We start from the raw sequence: 22806 nt of genomic DNA, 5'->3' as shown, positions 1-22806 counted from the left end.
ATAATATCTATTGGCATGATTTCTGTTTTTGATTAGTTTCCTCAAATTCTGAGGATACAAATTATTTTCTCTATCATTCGCAATAGAGGTTAAAGATTTTAATTTGCTTATAAACATCACTAGCTTTTCTCCACGCTTAAAAATCCTTCTCTTGACCTTATGATCCTATAGAATTCTCCGCTTTCACATTCGAAGTCCTAGAAAAAGTTAGCTCCTCTTTATTTTACATGCTCTTCTCTTACTTCTCAGTCCTTTCCAGTATGGCTTCTTACCTCAGCATTAAACTTAAAGTGCTCTTTCCAGAGCTGCTAGTGATCTCTTCACCACCAAATCAAAAGGCCTTTTCTTGATACACATTCTTCTTGACCCTGGTGGCCACTTTCTCCTCGTGGGATTTTTAGGATACTGCTCTGTATCTTGTTTCTTCTGACTGTCCACTCCTTACTCTCTTTTGTTGGATCATCCTCCATTTGGTCTATGCCAGGGCTCTGTCTTGGGCACACTTCTGTTCTTCTAAAATCTCTTGGTTACCTCATCAGCTACCATAAGTTTAGTTAGTATTTGTATACAGATAGCTTCAAGATCTATATATTCAGTCCTAATCTCTCTTCTGGATTCAAGTTCCACATCTCCAACAAGCTTACTGGGTATTTCCAATTGGATTTCCTGTGTCTATCAAAATGTCAATGTGCTCCAAACAAAACATAATCTTCCCCCCAAAATCCCTCCTCCAAACTTCTAAATATCTGTTAGGGGCACCAACAATTTTTCAGTCACCTAAGATTCCAACTTTGGGGTCATGGTGTATTCCTCACTGTCTCTTATACCAGTTTCCAAGTCTTATTAATTTTACTTCCACAAATATTTTACATCCATTCCCAGTTCTCTACAAATATGACCACTTTAGTTCAAGTTCTCTTCCCTTCTCTGATAAGTATAATGGTTTTCCTTGGTTCTCCTGTATTAAGTCTCTCCCATCTCCAATTTATCTTCCTTACAACCATCAAAGTGAATTTCTTAGAGCACAGCTATGACCATGTCACATTCTAGCTTAATAAATTTCAATGGCTCCTTACTCTCTCTGTGATCAAATTGTCCTTTTGTCTGTTTCCCACACATGACATGCTTATTTCCCACTTCTGTGCCTTTGTAGTGGTGATCTCTCTCTGGTGCCTGAAATGCACTCCCCCTTCATACCCTACTTTCAGAATCCTTAGTTTTCTTTAAAGCTCAATTCAGGTTAAAGTTTCTTTAGAAAGCCTTTCCTGGTCTCCCCAGTCCTCCTATCATTACCCTATGAATATTTCATATATACTTGTATATGTACATGTTTTCTTGTTTTATTTGTCTTTATATCCTCAGTTTTTTTAATAGTGCCTGTCAAATAACTAGATGCTTAATAAATGCTTTCTGATTGATTGTTAAATCTGAAGTTTCAATAAAGGAGGTAAAGCAAACAGTAAGAATACAGGCACATATTATCCTGTAATGGGAAACAAAAGGGGCATTATAAAATACCTATGTAAAAAAGTCCTTGTGGATAAACATTCCTATTCTTTTCATTCCTTATCTGTTTGGAAGAAAAAGCAGAGAGAATGGCTTTATTAATTCCTGGTCCATCAGCACATGAGAGAAAAAAGTACAATTTCCTTCCCTTAAGATGCCGACTACTTGCTGGCATTAGCCAGACCTAATATCAGCACTTCACTTTTGCTCTTCAAAAATCCACTGTAGACAAATGCTGTTAAATTATAGCCAGGTCACTAAGACAAACAATGGCTTTCATTTACTGCTTTCTTTCTCTCAACTTGATGAGTTTACAAAAGCTGAGCTTCTGCTACCCTTGCGTAAACACTAACCCCTCTTTCATGCTGTGGTTTGTCCTTGGCTCTTAATTCCTGCCAGGCTAGCACTAGTTGGGCAAGCACATACCTATTTCAAGTAACTACTTCATTCAATACCACTATTTTTCACTTACTAATATTATACATACATTTTTATGTTTTTCAGTTTGAAGTTAAGCATAAATAAAAGGATAGGAGGAAATTGTGAAGGAGATTTGGTAAGAAGTTGGTTTTAGATAGTTTTCAGAGATTGGTGTGAGGAAAAAAAGAAGGGCTTAAATTGAATGTGAGAGGAGGAAGTTTATTTTATGAAAGGAAATATTTAAGTCTAAAGGGATTAACCAAAAAGCAAAAAAATAAAAAAAAATAAAGGGATTGACCAGATCAGGGTCTAACAGTGACTAGTCAATTGCTACTGATTAATTGTGGAGCCTAATTTGAGACTTCATACTCATTAAATGAAAATAACAATTTATTAATTAAACCAATATCCCCATATATGAGCAGAATTTAATGAATTTAAAAATAATTTACGGCTGATACAGAATCTTAGAAATCAGAAGATATCTCAGAGAGATCATCTAGTCTAAATGTTATTTGAAGAACGAATACTCTCTTTAATATCCCTGGCAAATAATCACATTGACTTGTCTGGAACGTTTCCAGTGATGTGGAACTCATTACCTATTAGGAAGTCTATTTAATTTTTGGACTACTGGACTTATGAGGGACTTTTTCCTTATGATAAGATGAAATCTACCTTTCTAAAAATTCTGTATCTTTGAAATCTGTAGCAATTACTCACCTTTACAAACCAAGAATGATACAGTCTGTCCCAAAGTTCTAGTACTTGCTTTTCAATCATAGCAGTATTATTTACTTTATCTCCCAAAATCTTGTGAAGCTACAAAAGATACATACAGGTTTAGTATTACAGAAAATAATATGAAAACAAACATTCCTAATATTGCTTACTGTTCCAAATACTGCTTACATGTTCCAAATAAACTTTCATATTCGAAAAACATATAAAAAGTAAAAATGAACACCTCAAAATTCCAATGCAACATTTTTATTTCATTCTTTATTATTCTGCTTACTTTTATTACTTAATTAGGGATCTGGGACAGTTAGCTTTATCCATTAGTCCAAGCTGCTAAAAATGTCAAGAGTAAGCAATCATATTGGCTACTTAACTTTGTCCAGAAAAATTCTATTCCATGGTGTGTTAATGTTTGTCATTTGTGATCACTGTGAGTGGTACTTATTCATTATGATTATTGTTAAGGGTAGAAGTAATTCCTATAGAAGTTTTTATAAAATTAAAGACTTTTTTATATGTATGTATGTTCATACACACATTCTTAAAACTTCCTGAATTAGTAACAACTCTGAGATAGAAAGGAAAGGGCTAGGCAAATGGGGTTAAGTGACTTTCTCAGGTTCACACAGTTAGGAAGCTTGTGAAGACATATTTGAATCCAGGTCCTCCCAACTCCTGATCTGGTGCTCTATCCACCACGCCACCCAGCTGCTCTAAGAGTAATATACAGGTATCCCTTCCCCACTGTGACTTTCCTCATTGTAGTTTCTCATGCATGTTGTCATGAAAAATTAAATGGGAATTTATTAAGAGTTTTGTGGAAGCCATAGACACGAACTCAGAAATATATAAAATATATGTATAGTACTGTATAATGTCAACATATCTTACTGTTTAATACCATAAACATACATTTCTTTTTTAAAAATATACATTTCTTTTTAAAAGTTAAAATAGGCAAAAAGCTAGTTTGTGAAAAGAATGCAAAAGCCAGCAGACAACACAGAAAGACTAGAAATGTGGAGCTATCTTAACACTAACTTATAAATAGCCTATGACTAAATATTTGACCCAAAGTTTACAATGAAGTACTATATATGCCCCATGAAAGAAAAAGAAAAAATTCACACTTCTGTGGCACAAAGAGGGGAAGCAAAAATTTTACGTGGTTTTTCCAGATTGTGGGGTTTCCAAGCCCCTAAATCCTGTAATACAGAAGGGATGCCTATGTATTTTCCCCAGCATCACAGATGTTAGGTGCCAGGATATCTGTATCTGAGTTGTCTATTTTGAGCACAAAATTTTTAATTATGACCAAAAGCTAAAATATTTGTATATAAAAATGTTAACCAACAAATGAAATTAAGAAATATCTAGGGGTGAGCTGGGTAGCTCAGTGGATTGAGAGCCATGTTTAAAGATGGGAAGTCCTAGGTTCAAATCTGTCCTCAGACACTTCCCCGCTGTGTGACCCTGGGCAAGTCACTTAACCCCCATTGCCTAGCCCTTACCACTCTTCTGGCCTTGGAGCCAATTGGCTCCAAGACAGAAGGTAAGGGTTTAAAAAAAAAAAGAAATATCTAGTGGAAAAAAAATTATATAAAATGTCAAAACTTTAAAAAGTTAGTTTAGTCAGTTATGGTTATTTTATACATGACAAACATCAAACATGAGAATTTCTATATAGAGAACAGAAAAAGATTATTCATGAAACTACAAATTTTAAGTACAGCTTGTATTTTTAAAAGAATATACTAACTTCAACATTATAGTTTCTAAGCTGTTCAGTCACTTATTTTTAAGATAACATTTATATTAAATTTTAATTTTATATCTAATCTTGTTAGATTTGGCTCATCACTCCTACTTATTTAGCTCTTTTCCTAATTTGAAATCTAACTATGCCATCTAACATACATGTTTCTGGCTTTTTATGATTTAGAAATTTGACGAGCAAAGTCTATATTTTCACCCAAATGGATTATTCAGTATTTTGGGGCACAACTGTTCAATCCATCACAAGTTCAAGTAGTTTTACTTATCATTGGGCACTAGTTCATAACAAATTTTGCCAATTCACAAAAGTTTTAATGTCTAGTGTCTTCATTTCTTAAACCCCATAAATTTAAGTAACCAAACCAAACCAAACCAGTTCTTCCTCTCTATACCCTACTCAGGATAACTGAGAATTACTGGCCTGAGACTGAAGGTGAAGTAGTTTGCAGTTTAAAGGGAAAAAAATTCTGCAGTATATTTTGGGTTTGGAAATGCTGATCTAGCCTATATTTCTCCATTTTGTCCATAAAGAAACTCTGACAAAGAATGCTAAACATATACTTTATACTGAAATCCACATGTAAAATAACAGCCAGCACCTCTTTCTCATTATGTCTTCTAATAGTAACTAAAGATTAAATTCTGGAGAGGACATCTAAGAATGAATCATATTAAGTATGAATTCTCACCTCTGACAATTTAACTATTGGTCCAATTGACCTGACTCTTAGTAGGCCCAATACACATGAATACATGTAGGGTCCTGAAAGGAATCCTACTCACTAGATCATCAGAAGATATGCTTCTCTTAGACCAGTTATAGTTACTTCAAGCCAAGTACAAGGACACATTCATACCTCACAAGTCCAGGAATGACTAGCCATATATACTATATATAATAATATTACGTAGTAATAATATATATTAATAATAATGAAGGGAATGAGCACTTATTAAGTGTCTGCTATGTGCCAGGTACTTTATATCATCTTATTTGATATTTACAACAACCTTGGGAGAAAGGTGCTATTATACTGTCCATTTTATAGTTGAGGAAACCGAGGCAGATGGTGATTAAGTGACTTGTCCAGCATCATATACCTGGTAATAATCCTAGTTCTATAATGGCAGTTAAGTTACTATCTTATTAAATTTTAAAACCCATCTCTGGGAATCTCATGTGTTTAGTATTTCTTTTGTATGATTCAGTTTTTTTGTAAGAATCCAGCAGTATAGTTTGTTTTAAACATTATCCACATTGTATCTAATTTCTTTCTTTTGGGGAGATCCTTGAAAAAAGCTAGATCTAAACTTCCAAGTTATTTTCCCCAGGCAAGGGTAAAGGGTAAGGGCATAAAGAATCAGGGATAATGAGAATCTAACCCTCTCCTTGAAATCCTGGATCACCCAAGACTAAATCTGATCAACAAACATAAGCTAAGTATTAGATGTGTCCCCAGAGGCAGAAGGTGGGTACCCTTGGTCCAGCAACAGTTCTGTATTGTTACACCTGGAAGATGGCTTTTATTTGCCCGAGGTTTTAAGGCATCCTTCCCTTTAAGGCCTATCATTAATATCTCCAGAAATTCTTTTCCATGAAAATTTTGCTCACCATGTCAATTCCTATTCTCCTTCATGTGAAACTGTATCACTTTTGGCCATACCCCCTGAGAGAGCAGGAACACACCTGACACTTCTTTTTATTTCCAGTGCCAGATACTGTATTTGACATACAGCTGGTTCTCAACCATTGCTTCTGGATGATTTTTTTTCATTCTGAATGATCTTTTAAAAGTTTTTTTGCTTTATGTAATAGCTTTTCCTTCTTCTTTTTGGCTTTCCAAACATACACTTTTCAGTTCTATTTGTTTCTTTGGGAAAATGACATGGATTCCACTTTTTTGTAGTTTTTGCTATTTGTGTTTTATGTGTTTTTTTAGTAAGCATGATTTCAAGATTTCCACTTCCCATTTCCCATTCCCATGTCTGGCCTATGAAAGAATGTAAGTCTCTAGAGACACATGACATGGTGGTACTTTATTTTAAATAAATATCCAAATCCAAGACATACTAAGCCCAATTGGAGCATTATAGGACATAACATCATTTAATGAATTAAGGTTAAACTGATAAATATAATTATGTATTAATGTTATTAATTAATAATGTCATGCTCTGATCAAAAACAACATTGAAATTTTAAATTCAAAACTTACTCTCTATTTTCTTCAAAAATTGATTAAATTGTATCCACCACTGTTTGGTAATAAAGCAGAGTTGCCAAAAATACAATGATCACAAAGAAAACAGAAAAAAAAAAGATAATCCTTTCCTCCATACCTTATGTGTTATCCATTCTCGTCCATACTGATAGACATTATTAGCTGCAGAATTGAGAGCTCTTTGAACTACCTGAGCTTCAGGAAGCCAGCTGAGTAAAATAAAGGAAAAAGATTTAAGTAAAAGGTTAGTAAACAACAAGTCATGAATACACACAGAGGCTACCTCAATGGAGAAAAAGAAACTCTGTCTATTCTAATCCTGTCTCATGGATCTGGCCTAAGTTCTCCAAAGGAATCTTCTTCATTCTAAGTTATACTCTCCTTTTCTAGTCATCTAGGCTAGTTTCCTTTTTGTTACTGAGGTAGACTAGGGAGATATAAATTTTGCTCATTTAGACTAATAATTGAGTGGGGAAAATTAATATTGAGCTTTTTCTTCCCTTCTTTTTTTTAAACCTTTTTTCTTAAGAGACAACAAGATGGCATAAAGGATAGGCCAGACATGGGAATGGGAAATGGGAAGTGGAAATCTTGAAATCATGCTTACTAAAAAAACACATAAAACACAAATAGCAAAAACTACAAAAAAGTGGAATCCATGTCATTTTCCCAAAGAAACAAATAGAACTGAAAAGTGTATGTTTGGAAAGCCAAAAAGAAGAAGGAAAAGCTATTACATAAAGCAAAAAAACTTTTAAAAGATCATTCAGAATGAAAAAAAATCATCCAGAAGCAGTATCTGGCACTGGAAATAAAAAGAAGTGTCAGGTATGTTCCTGCTCTCTCAGGGGGTATGGCCAAAAGTGATACCTGGAATCAGGTACCCTTGAATTCAAATCCAGGCTCAAACACTTACCAGCCATGTGACCTTGGGCAAGTCATTTGTTTGTTTCAGTTTACTCAACTGTAAAATGGGGATAATAATAATAGCACCTTCCTCCTGGGGTGATTGAGAAGATGGATTAAGACAATACTGGTAAAGCACAAAGGCTAGTGGCTGGCACATGGTAAGTGCTCTATAAAACTAGGTATTATTTTAAAAAATTGGAAATTTTGGATTATGAAATTTTTAAAAATGAAGATAAGGTATCCCTAAATGGCCAAGAAATCTTTACTTTCTAAATAATTTGTAAAAAACAATACAAGTAAAATCTTTTGTATACAACATTAGTTTTGATATCAAAGCATTTCAATAACCCTACATTAAATGAAAAGTACTATACAACTACAAAATGTCACAAAAAATAATTTTTGGATTCAGTGGTTGTTTTTTTTTAAACTGGTTTTCTGTTGATACCTGAGGCAGATATTGGTGGATATGCTCTTGTTTTTCTGAATAAACCTAAAAGAACTGGAAATGAGCTGGAAAAGAACAGTCGCATGTAAGAGTACTTAATTCCAATGATAGGTGACAGGAATCTTACAACAAACTGTGCTCTCCTGGAGTTCATTGTTTTATTTTTTGTGAGGGAGGAAGGAAACCTGTGATTTCATTGATATTGGGAACTCCAAGTGAGAAAAACTCCCCCTACAAGTCCATACTGGTACAGTGTTAGGGGGAGTGACTTGTCCTAGGTCACAAAGCAAACATGTGTAAGAGGTAGGGCTTGAACCCAGGTCTTGATAACACTGAAGCCAGCTCTCCAGTCACTATGCCTCTCCTGTTCTGTTTAAAATCTGGTGGATTAATAATATCAAGTGACACTGTTGATGACACTGAGAGAGCTGTGGGACACAGTGGATGGAGAGTCAGCTTTGGAGTGAAGAAGTTTTGAGGCTAAGAAGGGTCTGAGTTTCATTTTTGACACATACTCTCTAGGCTCTGTGCTTGAAGTTGCAAAGAAGGTACCATCCTGCCTTAGTATAAGGAGGTGAAATCTCAGGCCCAGGACCTCTCTCCATCCCTACTGGGCAAAGTAAAAACATGTTGAGAGGCATTGAATAGCTATTAGTTTTATAACAGGTCACTGTTTGCACAGGAAGCTACGATTTCCAAAGTCTTTGATGTTTGGGGAGAGCATTTTTTTTGTTACCAAATCATCATTCCTACATGACACAGGACCTATTCTACTCAGTTTTTTAAAAAATAAGTCTTCACATAAAGGGAGGAATGCCGAACCTCATTCACTATATTCCTACTACTCTGGTCAAACCTCAGACCTCAGGAGGATGTTCTTACTTCGCCCATTCTGGGTGGTTGGCGACAGTCTCATTGATTAAGCTGCTTGTGACTTGAATCATGTGTACACTTTCTTGATGCACCTAGGTTAAAAAGAAAGACAGCATGAAAAAGAAATAATATTTAAACTTTTTTTTTTAATTACCAATTAGAAGTAAGAATGCTTACATTTAGAACTGAGCTTGTATTGACCATTCAACAAATAAATGACCAAAGGTCTGATCTTGAAGTTTCTCAAATCCAGGATCAAATCCTGCTTTTGACACAGATGGACATGATAGCACAGGCAAGTAACTTAATATCTCAGTGCCTTGGAAGCTCTCCAAAACTAAAAATTACAGAGAAGTTTTCTACCTGTATGGTGAAGGAAGCTGAGCTTTATCTTTAATGTCATGTCTGGCCAAACTGTTGGCAGAGCTGAGAAGGGAATATTCTGCTAATGTGAACAATCAATGAAAAATATTTTCCAAATGTGAGCTGCAACTGAGTACATCTCTCCCTATAGAGAGTCAAGATAGGGATTTATGTGTCAAGTATAATCTAAAGGAAGCAATAAAGAAGATGGACACTGGGACAGGACTAGCCCACTAGCCTTAGGGGAGACTTTCTCTTTTGGGCTCTGTTAAATGAGAAGGGTATAACACTGGGATCAGAATTAGAGAAGATCAGTTTATGAGGAAACTTTGTGCAGGGGTCAGCATGGAAAAAAGCTAAACTCCATCCTAATCTAACTGAACCATGATCCTGGATGACTAAAGACAGTAGGAAACAGAAAGCGACTTAATCAGTAGAAGAAAAATCAGAAAGCATTTAAAAGCTATTATAAATGTCATATAAAGGTATTTATTATATTAATACATAGATAAAATATATTCAAACATTTACTGTGTCTACTATTGTTCACTGATTATTTTTCTGGTTCAAACTAAAATAATAACACATAAGAATATATTGATAGGAAGTATTTACTGTTGTACTATACCTTTGCTGTAAGGAGTAGGGCCAGAAGAAGTGTTCCTATCACTAGCAAAAATATGATGAAAATGCTGATTATTTTATCTAGCATTTTTTCCAACCACACGATCATCTGTGCAAAAAAAATAGTGGAAAACAGGGTTTACAAAATCTGTTCCTTCAAATTTTGCTTATTTATACTAAAGCAAGGTAGACTATATTCTTGATATTATAAAATACGGCATTTGAAGAAATGTTAGAATATAAGAAATCCTGAAAATTAAATTAAAATTAAATAACATACACTCACTCCCCCCTAAAAATTTTCATATTAATGATGATATCCAATTTAAACATTACCTATATTTATTTGTTCTTGAGTTGTTATTATGAAGAGTTTGCAAAGCATTTTCAAAAAATTGGGGAAAGTATAGTTTGGTACATTTAATTTTCAAAGTTTAACTTTTTATCAACAGCTATCAATTTGCGCATGCACGCACACATGTAATTTAAAAACAAGTCTGAATTAATGCTAGGTTCTATTAAAGTTTAAAGAAAATTGTATTTGAGAAATATTTGTAGAACTAAAATCAATCTAACCACCCAAGAACCCAGAATTATTGCATATACCACCTGTAACATAGTTGTGTTAAGTTAACAAAAAGAAAATAAAAGCAACAGGTTTAATGTGAAAATAACATTTTTTTTCTATCTCATTAAAATAAAAGACAAGTGGGAAAATCTGATCTAACAAAACCTAAGGAATTAATAAGTTCAAATGATTGAAAAAAATTTTATGAAAAAAGGCATTAACTCACTGATTTTTCCTTTGGGTTAATTATAATTATAAGTGCTACTTAATGTAAAAAGCTAAATATACCATATTTTCCTTAAGTTTATTCAATAATATTTTCTTTGTTAAATGGTCTGAAAAATATGGCAATGTATTATACATGTGACATTTTTTGCTGATCACCTTTTTACAAACTAAGATCCTGTCATTCACTTTCATCACAAAAGTTATTTTTATATATATATATATATATATAGGTTATTTCTATATAAAGGTTGTTTCTAAACTACGATACTGGTGGTTACTATAAACTAACCCTATATTCCTCTCAGGGATGAATGTGCTGAATAATTCTTTAAGTGAAATCTATATTCTGCTACCCAAAGATATTTAACATTTCAGAAAGAAGATAACTATGCAGATAAAATGGAAGTATTTTTCCTTTATTACTAGTCATTCTGAGGAAAAAGATTATATTTAGAATTTTAAGCTACTTTAATATTTACAAGTGAACCAAAATGATTCTGTCAGTAATAAAAGTAATGTTTTGGTTCTATATGCTTGTTAATAAATTAGTAATATTTAAGTTTGATTTACTGAAATGTATTTTGCCAGAAGGGCCTATGTGGATACTACCTGAGTTATAAAAACAAAATAATTATTAAAAGTATTAAGATTTTTTCTAAAATTTCTGACAATGGAATACCTGTAAAGAATAAAAACTTTTAGTTATTATTAGAAGGTTATGGACTAACTGGTTTTAAAACGACCTTCCCCCATTTCTTCCAGGTAATTATATGCATAATTGAAGCTGCTATTGCTAGACCAAGACTAGATTTAACATGGAGAGTAAAACTTATCTCCAAAAGTTTTATTAAAGCTAATGACATTAAATTATAAGGATTAATTTCCAATGCATGCTGTCAAAACATTCAAGACAAAAGCAACTGTATAGGATAACAAACATTTAAGATATGGAAGGTCTTTTTAAGATATATCAAATTTTGAAATTAATAAAAAAGGAAGCTATGAAAATTCATGTAAAATTAAGCATTCTGAAATTGAGGATACTTATGCTATATATCTACTGAACAAAACAATTGCACTTTCTATTTAAAAGACAGTAGGTTTGACATTCCCAGTTGGTATTTTTAAAAAATAAATTCTTTGGAAATAATAAATACATATCTCTATATCTATAATAGGAAATAAGTGATCTACAAATAATATATATCTTAATTATGGATATTTTAAAATGTACACATTTAGAATATCCATAAAATTAAATTATCATCTATAAAAGTATATCTTCACTTTATAAAAATGGAGCTCTATTTATATCCATCCATAGCATTTAGACTAGACATGAGGAAACTTTTTTCTCTTAAAAACCATAGCCCCCCAGAAAAAAATCAACCAAGAGCTAAAAAAGTACAAAGCAACCTGAGTTATTGTTGTTTTTAAGATTTAGAAAATGTTTTACTCATATATTTAAAAAATTAAGGACCTCAGGGCACGTAAACTCTTTTTAATAAGTCTGTGACCAATAAGTTATACTTAGGCCACAGGATTTTTTAAAAAAGGGCCAGAAATGAAAAACTAATGGAGGGTCAGATAGAGAAGCAAAGGGGACCAAAAATCAAGAATTAAAATGACAGAAGGAATCATAGAAAATGAGAAATGAAAAGGACCCTTAGAAAAAGAAGAATGCTATATGAGTAAAAATATTTTCATCAGCTTCTTTTGTGGTGACAAAGAACTTGAAATTAATGTGGTGCACATCAACTGAAGAACTGCTAATATGATCAATATAATGGAATACAGTACTATGGTGCCATGATCCAGCTGAATTAATTATAAATTAAATTAATAAAATAAGTATTTTTATTGCCTGTCCAATCTTCAGAAGTTCAGATATTCATGGTATCCTCTCTTTTTCTTTACTCTTTGAACTAAAGTATACTCTTAGTTTGCAATTGAAAGTGAAAAACACGCCCATTTTAGAGCTTAAGAATTTCCAGAAAGTATGTTATGATCATGATGTGCTTATCTAGAATAATACCTCTAGACATTTTGTCAGGGATTAGATAAAATTAAGTTCTGTATCACCAAATGACTGTTGGCCATTTCAAATGGTGTACTTCAAATTCAACATGTTCAAAACATCTCATTGTCTCCAACCATACACCCAGGGAAATTATCAATCTAAATTTGATTGACTCTTCTAAACTTCCTTATTTCTGTCAAAGGTATCATTCCTGAAGATAGAATGGTACCTTCAAGTGATTAAGGTTGCAACCTTGATGTCATCTTTGATTCCTCATTCTCCCTTAACCAACCAATCACGAAGTATTTATTAAATATGTACAATGTGCCAAGCATTGAGGGTAAAAAGAAAGATAAAAGACATCCCTTGTCCTCAAGGATATTGCAATCTAATGGAGGAAGACATGAAAATAAACATGAACAAACAAAATATATACAGGATAAAAGATACCAAGATTAAAGGATTTTAGCTGAGAGTTGAAAGAAGTCAGGAAAGCCAGGAGGCACAGATAGAGAGGGAGAGAATTCCAGGCATCAGGAATAGCCAGAGAAAATGCCTCACACTGAAAAATGGAGTGTCCAGTGTGAGGAACAATAAGAAGGCCAAGTTCAGTAGATTGCAGAGTACATGAAGGAAAAGGGCTGGGCTATGAAGGGATTTAAAACAGCCAAATAGAGGATTTTATTTTTGCTCCTGGAGGTAATAGGGAACCACTCTCAAGGAATTGGAGTAACAACATATAAATATATAAATACATACAGAATAGTTAAATACAAAATAGTTGGGGTAGGGGTGGGGCACTGACAGTTGGGGGGTCTCAAGAAAGGTCTCTGCAGAAAGTAATGTGTGAGCTCTGTCTTGAAGGGAAGAGAGATTTTCTGAAGTGGGGATAAAGTGTTCTAGGCAAAGGGACTGAGAGTGCAAAAGTTCAAGATGGGTTCCTGTGAAGGAAGAAAAGGGAGAGAAGGCCAATCTGACAAACAGTAGAGTGTGGGGTGGGAAACAGCATATGATGAAGCTGGAAAGGTTGTGAAGAGCTTTAAAAGCTAAACAATGCATTATGATAGAAGCCTTTCCTGATGTACTATCCTCTTCACAATTTATTCCTGTTTTATGGGGGGCAACATAGTACAATGGAAAGAATACTGACTCTGGAACTAGAGGACCTGGATTCAAATCCTGTCCCTGATGATGACTATCTGCTCTACCTTGGGCAAATCATTTGGTTTTCCTGGGTCTTGGTTTCCTTAATTGTAACATTATGAAATTGGACTAGATGGCCTCTGAGGATTTGTCTGGACTTCTAGATCTAAACAGATGATACTATGACATATATAGGTTCCTCCTGCCTCCCCTTCAGATTGCATACTCCTTGAGAGCAGGAACTCTAATTTTTGTTTATGTATACTCAGTACTTGGCTCAATGTCTGGCACACAGTAGGCACTTATCTATTTTATTAATAAAGTTCCCGTTGACTAGGAAAAGAAATTAACACCAATAGAAGAGCTTGTGTGACTTGCTTTCTTTTCAGCAAATGCTATCTAATATTTTTAGTGAATTCCCAAAGACTCCTAGGGCAACAGAATATGCAGTCTTTGGAGATCTGTGAACTATTATATAGACCTGGGCCTGGCTGGCCATGACAAGCAAGGAATTCTTAAGCTCTTTAGGTATGGGGATTTCATCACATCTCTCATTTTAAACAAATCATCATAAAGACTATGGCAATATTGGGATTTTATGACCTTCCATAGCTTAGACCAAAAAAACAATGATGACAGTTGAATTTTTGAAGGAAACAGACTTGAAAAGTAGGGTTAGGGGGAAAACCCCACAATGCATTAGTAGCAACCAATATGTTTATTTACCTTCTTATTAAGCCAATGCCACAGCTTGGAGATTGGGGTTTAATGAGAAGAGAAGAACAGTAGAAGATTATTAGGGAATGCAATGAAGAGAAAAGAAAAAGAAATCTGTCCACAACATGAGAATAAAACTATTCTTGAACAAAGAGAAACTAAGAAAAAATTTTTAAAAATTTAAAAAGTAGAGAAATTTGTAATTCAGTATCTTTACATCTTAAAAATCACTACTCAACTAAGTGAATAATGAGGGAAAAGTTCTAGTAGTATAATTAAATAAATATAAACACATAACTGAAATGTTTGAGGACTTTTCTTTTTTTATCAATTATATTAAAATCCCAAAGATTAGACTTAAATTTGTGAAGGTTATTACAAGCAATAGATAGAAATAATCCAAGAAATTTATGAACTGATGTTTACATGTTATTTTCAAAGCATTTTCCAACAAATATAGATATACTTACATTTGGCGTTCTATATCATAAATAATTTCATGCATTTAAAAAAATCTAAATGGAAGACAAATCTAGATGATGTTACTTTGGTTTCTATAGGTCTGGTTGCAAAAAGGCATATCAGGCACTCTTTCACAAAAAAGTATGCAAACTAATATAATGCAAGCTTAATTATTTTAAAATGTTATGTTTGTAGTATAGAACTTTATGTTAAGGGTTTTCAGTGTTGATCTAACCAAAAGTCATTTTCATTTTAAATGCATATATGTACTTCATGTAATGAAAACAGTTTACTTAATTATGTGTTTGATGCCGAAGAAAAATATTAAAGTAGGTAAGTTTGTTTTAAATAAGGGAATTTATATTTTTTACTGTATTTGGTGATAGATTTCATCCTGATAAAGTAAAAACAACTCATGAATATCCATGATTAACTTAAATTAGAAATTATTTAACTCCTAATTACTTCAAATATCTGTTTTGACTTAAATGACATGGAACTCCTTTAACTTTCTGATGTAAATGAGGAATTAATGTGAAAAATAAAATAATAATAACATAAAAACATAATCCTTTCTTTCATGTTTACAGATGCTGGACTTATAACAACTCTATTAGGTAAGTGCTATAAGTATTATCCTCATTTTACAAATGAATACAATGAGATTCAAAAAGAGTTAGAGCATAAAATTAAGAGTCAGGAAAGTTGGGATTGAATCTCATCTATTGCAGTGACTGACTTGGGTGTCAAAATCCAGCACACTCAGTCTCTGTTTCTTCCATTGTGTGAAAGTAAAAAGTAACTAGGGAGTTAAGATAAGATGATTTTTCATCAAGAAATATGAATCAACAATCTCCCAGTGTCACAGAGTGAAAAGAAGAACCAGGAGAAGAACCCAAGGCATCTGACTCCAAGCCCTGTGCTTTTTTCATTATACTTAACAGAAAATTAAATGTCCTTAAAAATGTGCAGAATTTGTCTTTAAAAATAAACTCTACATCTGTTTCTGAGCTTTGAAAAATAGGTATTGAGATTCTTGCAGAAACAAGACTGAACTTTTGAAAGAAAGAATATTAAATTAGGCCTTTTCCAGCTTGTGACTTTTAGAAGATGTTTCTTGTATAACATTCTGCTGGAATTATAAATAAAATACATTCAGATCACAATTCCATCTTGGTTTTGCAACTCTTGTAAAGAAGTCCCTCAACATAAATCTAGAAGAAATAAAAGGTGAAACCACTTACTACAAGAAGGAAAACATGATTCAACACAGAACTTGTTTAGTAGTATTTCTGAAATTGTCTTTCAAATAACAAAATGCTTATTATTTGAAGGGTCTTAAAAAAAATACACAACAGCAAAAAAAAAAAACAAATAAACCACTCTCCACATTTGAAATACTGTACCTTGCTATCAACTTTTAACATGAACTTTCCAAGCCCTATAATGGGCCATGGTGCAAGAGCTTCTTGGCGTTCCTTCAAAAACTTTTCCAGAACTTGCCACCAGCCAGAGAAACGTTTCTCTAAGAAGTTCACAGCTCCAAAATGTATAAAAAGTTTTTTGAGTATCCAGACTGCAGTCAATTTAAAAAAATAAAAAAGACAAAAGATTAAAAAAAGGAAAAAACCCCATACTCTTAACTTTTACTTAGAGCTTCATAGAAAAGAAGTATATTTATGTATTTAATGGAATCAATGAAATCATTTTATAGATTTCTAGAACATTTTTAGGAGAAAAATTCTAGAACTACCCTAGGTCAGAGACTTTAAACAGGATTTGTGAACTTTTTTAAAAATTGTGATCATTGTATTTCAATACAATTGGCTTCCTTTATGATTCTATGTATTTTATTAAGTGCATTTCAGAACATTATTCTAAGAAGGGATTAATGACTCTAGAGCCTCACTGTAACAGTGCACTGGAATTTAGCTAGGGGCCATGTCATATAGTTAGGCCTTTCTGATATTTCTAATTGGTGACTTAAAGGGTTCTTTACAACTCTAAAAATTTTGTTTCTAGGTTATAAAATCTTATGTATTTAAGGGATTGTATTTTTATTTTGTGAGTCTATATCAGAATTAATTTTTGACTACTTTTAGAAGAAATGAGTTTTTCCAAAAGAAATAAAAATCATGACAATCAGATATTTTTGGCAGCAATGAATACAAACCAAATGTTGGATAACCTTTGTTTACATGTATAAAGATTTTTCCTAAAAATAGAATTGGTAAATACAGACATAATGTTAGCTGTAGAATATAATATGTAAATGTATTTTCTACCAACTCCCTCCTCAATTTTAATTTTTAAAGAACAGTAAGAATCTTAGGTTTGAATCAAAAGGATAGCTTATATACAGATCTATCATTCCTATGTATTTCATTTTAGTTGGACATAAGAAAGGAGGGAAAGAACAGGCAGAGAACCTAGCATTTAATTCTGAACTTCAATTAAAAAGCCATTTTTACAACATTTCACCAATTAAACTAATGTTTACAAAAGTATGCTAGGAGTGCCAAGGAAAGGCAATTATCCATCCTTATCTTGGTCAAGAATTCAGTTGCAGTTATATGACTCTAGAATCTTCCAAGTATGAAGAAACCCTCAGAGGCATCCTAATCTTACCTGTACCTAAAAAGTAATTCTCTCTAGAACTATGACAAAGGATCTTCTGGATTATAGTTAGAGACAAAGTAATGGGAGAAGCTACTAGCTACCAAAGAAGTTAATTTCATTTTTAGATTTTATATTCAAAATTGGATGACTTCATATCTAAACAGATAAGAAGTTTTTCAATCCAAAATCTATTTCTTGCAACTTTTACTCAATAGCTCCTAGTTCTGGTCACAGAGTCAAGTAAAAGAAATCCAAGTCCTTTGCCACATGACACTCCCTCAAATATAAGATAGTCATGAGAAAATGACAGAAAATAGATGATGGCCAGAAAGATAATCCTTGAAATGCTAAGTTTAGAAATAATTAACATGGTTTCTATTGTAATTAAAGCTGGATCTGGTTTTTATGGAATAATATTAAAATTTATTAATTTATTAAAGTCTTCTAAAATATATTTATACTTTTTCCTTATATTAGTTCAAAGTACTAAATAATATGCACTTATTATTATTCTTGTATGTGACTGTTTGTTAAACAAACAAATGAATGCAGAATAAATGAACTGGTTATTTCCTATTTGTCCTGAATTTACTTCTTTCAAGGTTCAAGAGGTGCATTCTGGTTTCAATAGTCTAGGATTAAATGAAAGACTTTATTTTCAAACAAATGTCATAGCCATCATCTTTCCAGAAGGAAGAATATGTATCTTTTTTATTTGTCCTCAAATGAAGTCCCACAAACATGTAATTATATTATTGATATGGATATACTATGATCTCATACTCTTGTAGGATAGTTTAATTTCATATCTTATATATTTAAAAAAAATTCCTGTGTTTTATAATGTACTGTTAGGATTCAGCAGAGAAATATGTTGGTTGGTTATACAAGTAGGAGTTTACCAAGCCTGATGATGTATGGGTCAAAAGTGTTCAATACTTAGGGAAGCCATGTGATTCAGTCCTGGTAATCTTGCCCACCATTACCTGCTATTTAAACAAATATTAACTTGGTCCTCTTTTAGTCCTATACCAAGACAAGGACTTGTTTTCCTGATCTAGGTTTGGAATCTTACAGTGGTCTCCTACACTAAACTATAAACTTCCAATAAAGTTTTCCTGCCTGAGCTAGATAAAGAGGCTCTAGATTATTCTAAGCCCAAAGATAGGTCTTACATAGTCTTCAAGATTATTCCAAATCTGAAAAAGACCCCACAATCCTTAATGGGTTTCCACAACTTCTGTCCCCAAAATCATCCCAAAGTCCCAATGATCACCCTTCAGTTCAAGGTGTAGACTGGAGATACCACCAAGATATGGCTACCCTTAGAGGAATAAATGAATAATAAAAATTTCCAGCAGCAACCATGTCTTTTTTTTCTATATTACTATATTACATTGCCTCCTGGAACTATTCAGAGAGAGGATTTTAAAATTACAGTACTTAGAACATATTCTAAGGAAGCCTGGGTTCCAGATTCAACAAATGGCTTTCTAGGGATTTCCTGAAATAAGACATGGGCATGTGTCTGCTGAATTCATGCTATGCCTTGTAACTTGTCCTTTAAAGGCTCAAAGCATTAAAAGTTTGACTCAAAGCCATCAAGCTACTAAGGTGGAAAATCCAAAAACACTGGTATTTGTACTTAAGAACAACTATGAAGGAATATAACGATGTATGTGTGTGAGAATACTTTTAATTCAACACATATCTCTGTTTAAAAAAATTCTATAAGTATATACTTAAACTGGAAATTGTTTTCTTATCCAAAGAAAAGAGATGTAACTTTTAAAATTAAATAAAGATTAGTTCTCATATGAAACTAGGTCATTTGTTCACTTTTCTGTTTCTTCTGCATTATGCACACTTTGCATAAGGACAAATAATTAGGCTTTTCTAAGACCCCTAATATCTTGCACATTAATTCCACACTCAAATACTATTTTAAAACTCACAAAAGTTCAAGTGGAAATGGAAAACAGAGCAATAAACTAAGTAATGACCTGCAACAGGCACTGGAAGCAACTGAACAATCCATAAATTCAACCAAATCTGGACTATAATGATGGCCCATACAAGGGTGACAAAGTATACATCACTAGTTTTCTTTTTTCTAAGAAATGTTCCAATCTCAGGCCTCTGTCTGCCCAAAGTGGGGGATGGAGAGGAAGCAGTGGAAGATGAAGAAAATGTATGAATGGGTTCTCCATCATTTGCAGTTTCTGTAAAAGGAACAAAATCATGTATCAATTAATTTCTACCAAATATCATTACTAGACAACTGATCAACCTAGGTCATTTTAAGTTTTGAAATATGCACACATATTATTCAAATAGAAAAATACAAAGAATTTTGTTATAAGCTATATCAATCATAAAAAATAAATTTCTACTAGTTATAGTAGATTGGCATATTAATTAGCATTTATAAACACTGGGCTTTTGACATTTGCTCTTATCTTCATTTGATGTTTTGTTTTTCCTTCTGTCAAACAAAAAAAAAATGAAGAATATCAACTAACAAATGTTTTTGTGTATTTAGAATAACACTCCTTGAAGTCAGACAATCTGGCATTTAGATTTGTTTATACTAGTAACAATGAAGCTTTAAGCAAATTACAATCTTCCTGGTTTTGTTTCCTCAGTAAAATTAAAAGATGCTTAGCCTAGTCCTTCTAATTAACTATATCCAACCATTTTTCTACTGGCCCATCTATATCTACCAAACCTTCTTAGAATTTTAAAAGATCTATGCTCTGGGGATGAGTAAAGGATTTCCACAAGATAAAAGTGTAGGTTGATTATTGGTCTAGTGAAGGGATCTAGAATGTATCTGACTCCTCTACTCCTTGAAAGGTTGTCATCCCAAGAAGAAAAACAAAACAGTTGACCTTCAGGAAAGTAAATGGAATAGGTATAACCAGTATTGAAAAGTTCACAATGAAGTACACCAATACCTTTGCTCAAATAGATCAACAAAAATAACAGCTTTCAGGTGCAGCTGAGTGGCTTAGTGGATTGAAAGCCAGGCCTAGAGACAGGAGGTCCTAGGTTCAAATCTGGCTTCAGACACTTCACGCCTGTATGACCCTGGGCAAGGCACTTAACCCCCCTTGCCTAGCCCTTACCACTCTTCTGCTTTGGAACCAATACTCAGTATTGATTTTAAGATGGAAGGTAAGGGTTAAAAAAAAAGTAGTCTCTATAGTAGTACCTTCTGAGGCCATTCCATTTCCTTCATAGCAAATTCATGCTCAGTAGGGGTTAGGAACTTTGTCAATGCTTCCTTATAAAGTCTGGCTGAGGGGGTAGGGGCAGTGGAATTACAAAAAAGAAACTAGTGGGAAGGATCATAGGATTAAGGTTCCTCAGAAGCCTCCAATAAACTTTTTCTTTTTATAGTGAGAAATCTAAAGACTAAGAAGGTTACATGACTTGCCTCTAGTCACGCAGTTTTTAGAGGGTCGGTAAAGCAGGCAAATGGCTTGAACCAGGGATAGAAATGCTATTTCCTCCTTTTCATTTTACTTACCATCTAAGGTATTTCCCCCTTATTCTATGTCCTTTAATGCTAATGGACCTTTTTTCTGTAACCAGAGAGATGGCTATGCACACTTTGGAGTCAGAGTTGCACTGGCCCTTCATAGCCCTTGGGCATGAACTGTTTGCTGGTGCTCTGCAGGCCCTAACTGGCTTCCTGACTGTCACCAAACTCTACTCTCCATCATACACAGTTAGGTCTAGACTATAAGAAAAACACAGAAAGAAGCATTAGGAGGTTCTGGACTAAAGGAATTAGTATATGCCTGTGTAAGCCCAGGGAGAAAAAAATAAATCCAGGTATTGACAAAGAGCTTACTGAACCACTGGGAAACTTACTAGAGTTAAGTAGCAACACAATCACTTGCTGCACAGAAGTACTGACCATAAGGTACCTTTCCCCATTCTAAAAGAAAAAAAAAGGAAGGAAAGACATCTACAACACATAATTAGGGGTGGGAGGTTATAGAAGGAAGGGAAAAATGAGGACACTAAATAAAGAATAGAGAGATCAAAAGGAGTACAGAAAAAGGAGTTGGGTTAAGGAAGGAGAAAAAGAGTAAAGGTTCAGGGAACCAAAAGAAGATGAGGAATAACAGAATTGAATGGATAAAAAAAATTACAGGTAAAAGGAAAAAAAAACCTGAGATGTGAAGAAAAGAAGAAATTGAAGAAAAATTAGAAATAATTTATTAAGTATTTTCTTAAGGCACTCAAAATAAAAAGGGAAAGGAGCAAAGATGATGAAAAGAAGGAGAAAAGAAGGGGAAAAGCAGGTATAATCAGTTAAGAATGTAGACATGAAACAAAAAGACCTCAGGAAAAGTATATAAGGTAAAAAACAAAAAAACAAACCCATAAGATTAAGAGCAGAAAGAGATTTTCAAATGGAGTAGAAACAAGCAACTCAATAAACCCCATATATTGGGTCATAAGATAGTATAATTTCATCTTATATTCTTATACAGTTCAGTCACCTGAGGGTTGTTGTGTTGAATTATGTTCTTCCTGACCTGGCTCATACCCTGTGATGGTTATAGCAAATGTGGCCAATGTAGAAGCAGCAATAGAAATCACTTGACCAGGTAATTCGGTCCCTATAAAATAAATACATTTCGTTTTTAAAAAAGGGAAAGGTCGTTTCAAATTAGAAATACTTAAAACTTGTTCCTTTGTTTTAAACTTTACACCAAAACAATGTATATAATTATATGTAAAATGCAATTGAGGGTTTTAAGATTTGACAACTTCAAAATATCTAAATAAGCAAAAAAACTACATTGAAAATATAATAAAATATTGTTATATTTTACTCGAAATGGATTTCACACTAAGGTTTATCTAATAAATTGCATCAAATCTTAATGACATGTTATTCTATTAAGTATCAGCAGCATTACGTTAGCATAGATCCTTCTTGGCCCAAAGACCAGAATGCTTTCAACCTCAAGGCCAGAAACCAAGGTATGATAATCAAAATAAAAAGTCAATTAATCTCACACAAACTTAGTATCACCATGGATATGTAAAATCTCATTATAACCAAACCTTATCATAATGTAAAAAAACTACTAATTTTCATTTAGTCAATCACCCAATCCACAAATTATATGATCCTATTTAAAAT

At 33.2% G+C, this 22806-nt stretch overlaps 1 protein-coding gene across 2 annotated transcripts in view; it reads right to left on the bottom strand.

Annotated features, from left to right (window-relative positions):
• TMEM245 (transmembrane protein 245) overlaps positions 1 to 22806 on the bottom strand; it is an 81528-nt gene that overhangs the window by 47991 nt on the left and 10731 nt on the right. Inside the window, exons 4-11 of one of the 2 annotated variants that reach the window (XM_007498976.3) lie at positions 22157 to 22276; positions 19643 to 19861; positions 16427 to 16596; positions 14568 to 14591; positions 9887 to 9991; positions 8905 to 8987; positions 6784 to 6874; positions 2650 to 2748 (exon numbers count right to left, since the gene is read on the bottom strand). In XM_007498976.3, the coding sequence (XP_007499038.1) occupies positions 2650 to 2748; positions 6784 to 6874; positions 8905 to 8987; positions 9887 to 9991; positions 14568 to 14591; positions 16427 to 16596; positions 19643 to 19861; positions 22157 to 22276 (911 nt within the window). The remainder of the gene's footprint in view (positions 1 to 2649; positions 2749 to 6783; positions 6875 to 8904; positions 8988 to 9886; positions 9992 to 14567; positions 14592 to 16426; positions 16597 to 19642; positions 19862 to 22156; positions 22277 to 22806) is intronic. The other variant, XM_007498977.3, reaches the window with a different exon arrangement.

The sequence above is a fragment of the Monodelphis domestica genome, chromosome 7 (assembly GCF_027887165.1).
Source record: "Monodelphis domestica isolate mMonDom1 chromosome 7, mMonDom1.pri, whole genome shotgun sequence".
Classification (NCBI taxonomy): domain Eukaryota; kingdom Metazoa; phylum Chordata; class Mammalia; order Didelphimorphia; family Didelphidae; genus Monodelphis; species Monodelphis domestica.
The sequence above is the reverse complement of the archived record's forward strand: the minus strand, read 5'-3'. Positions and strand labels throughout refer to the sequence as shown.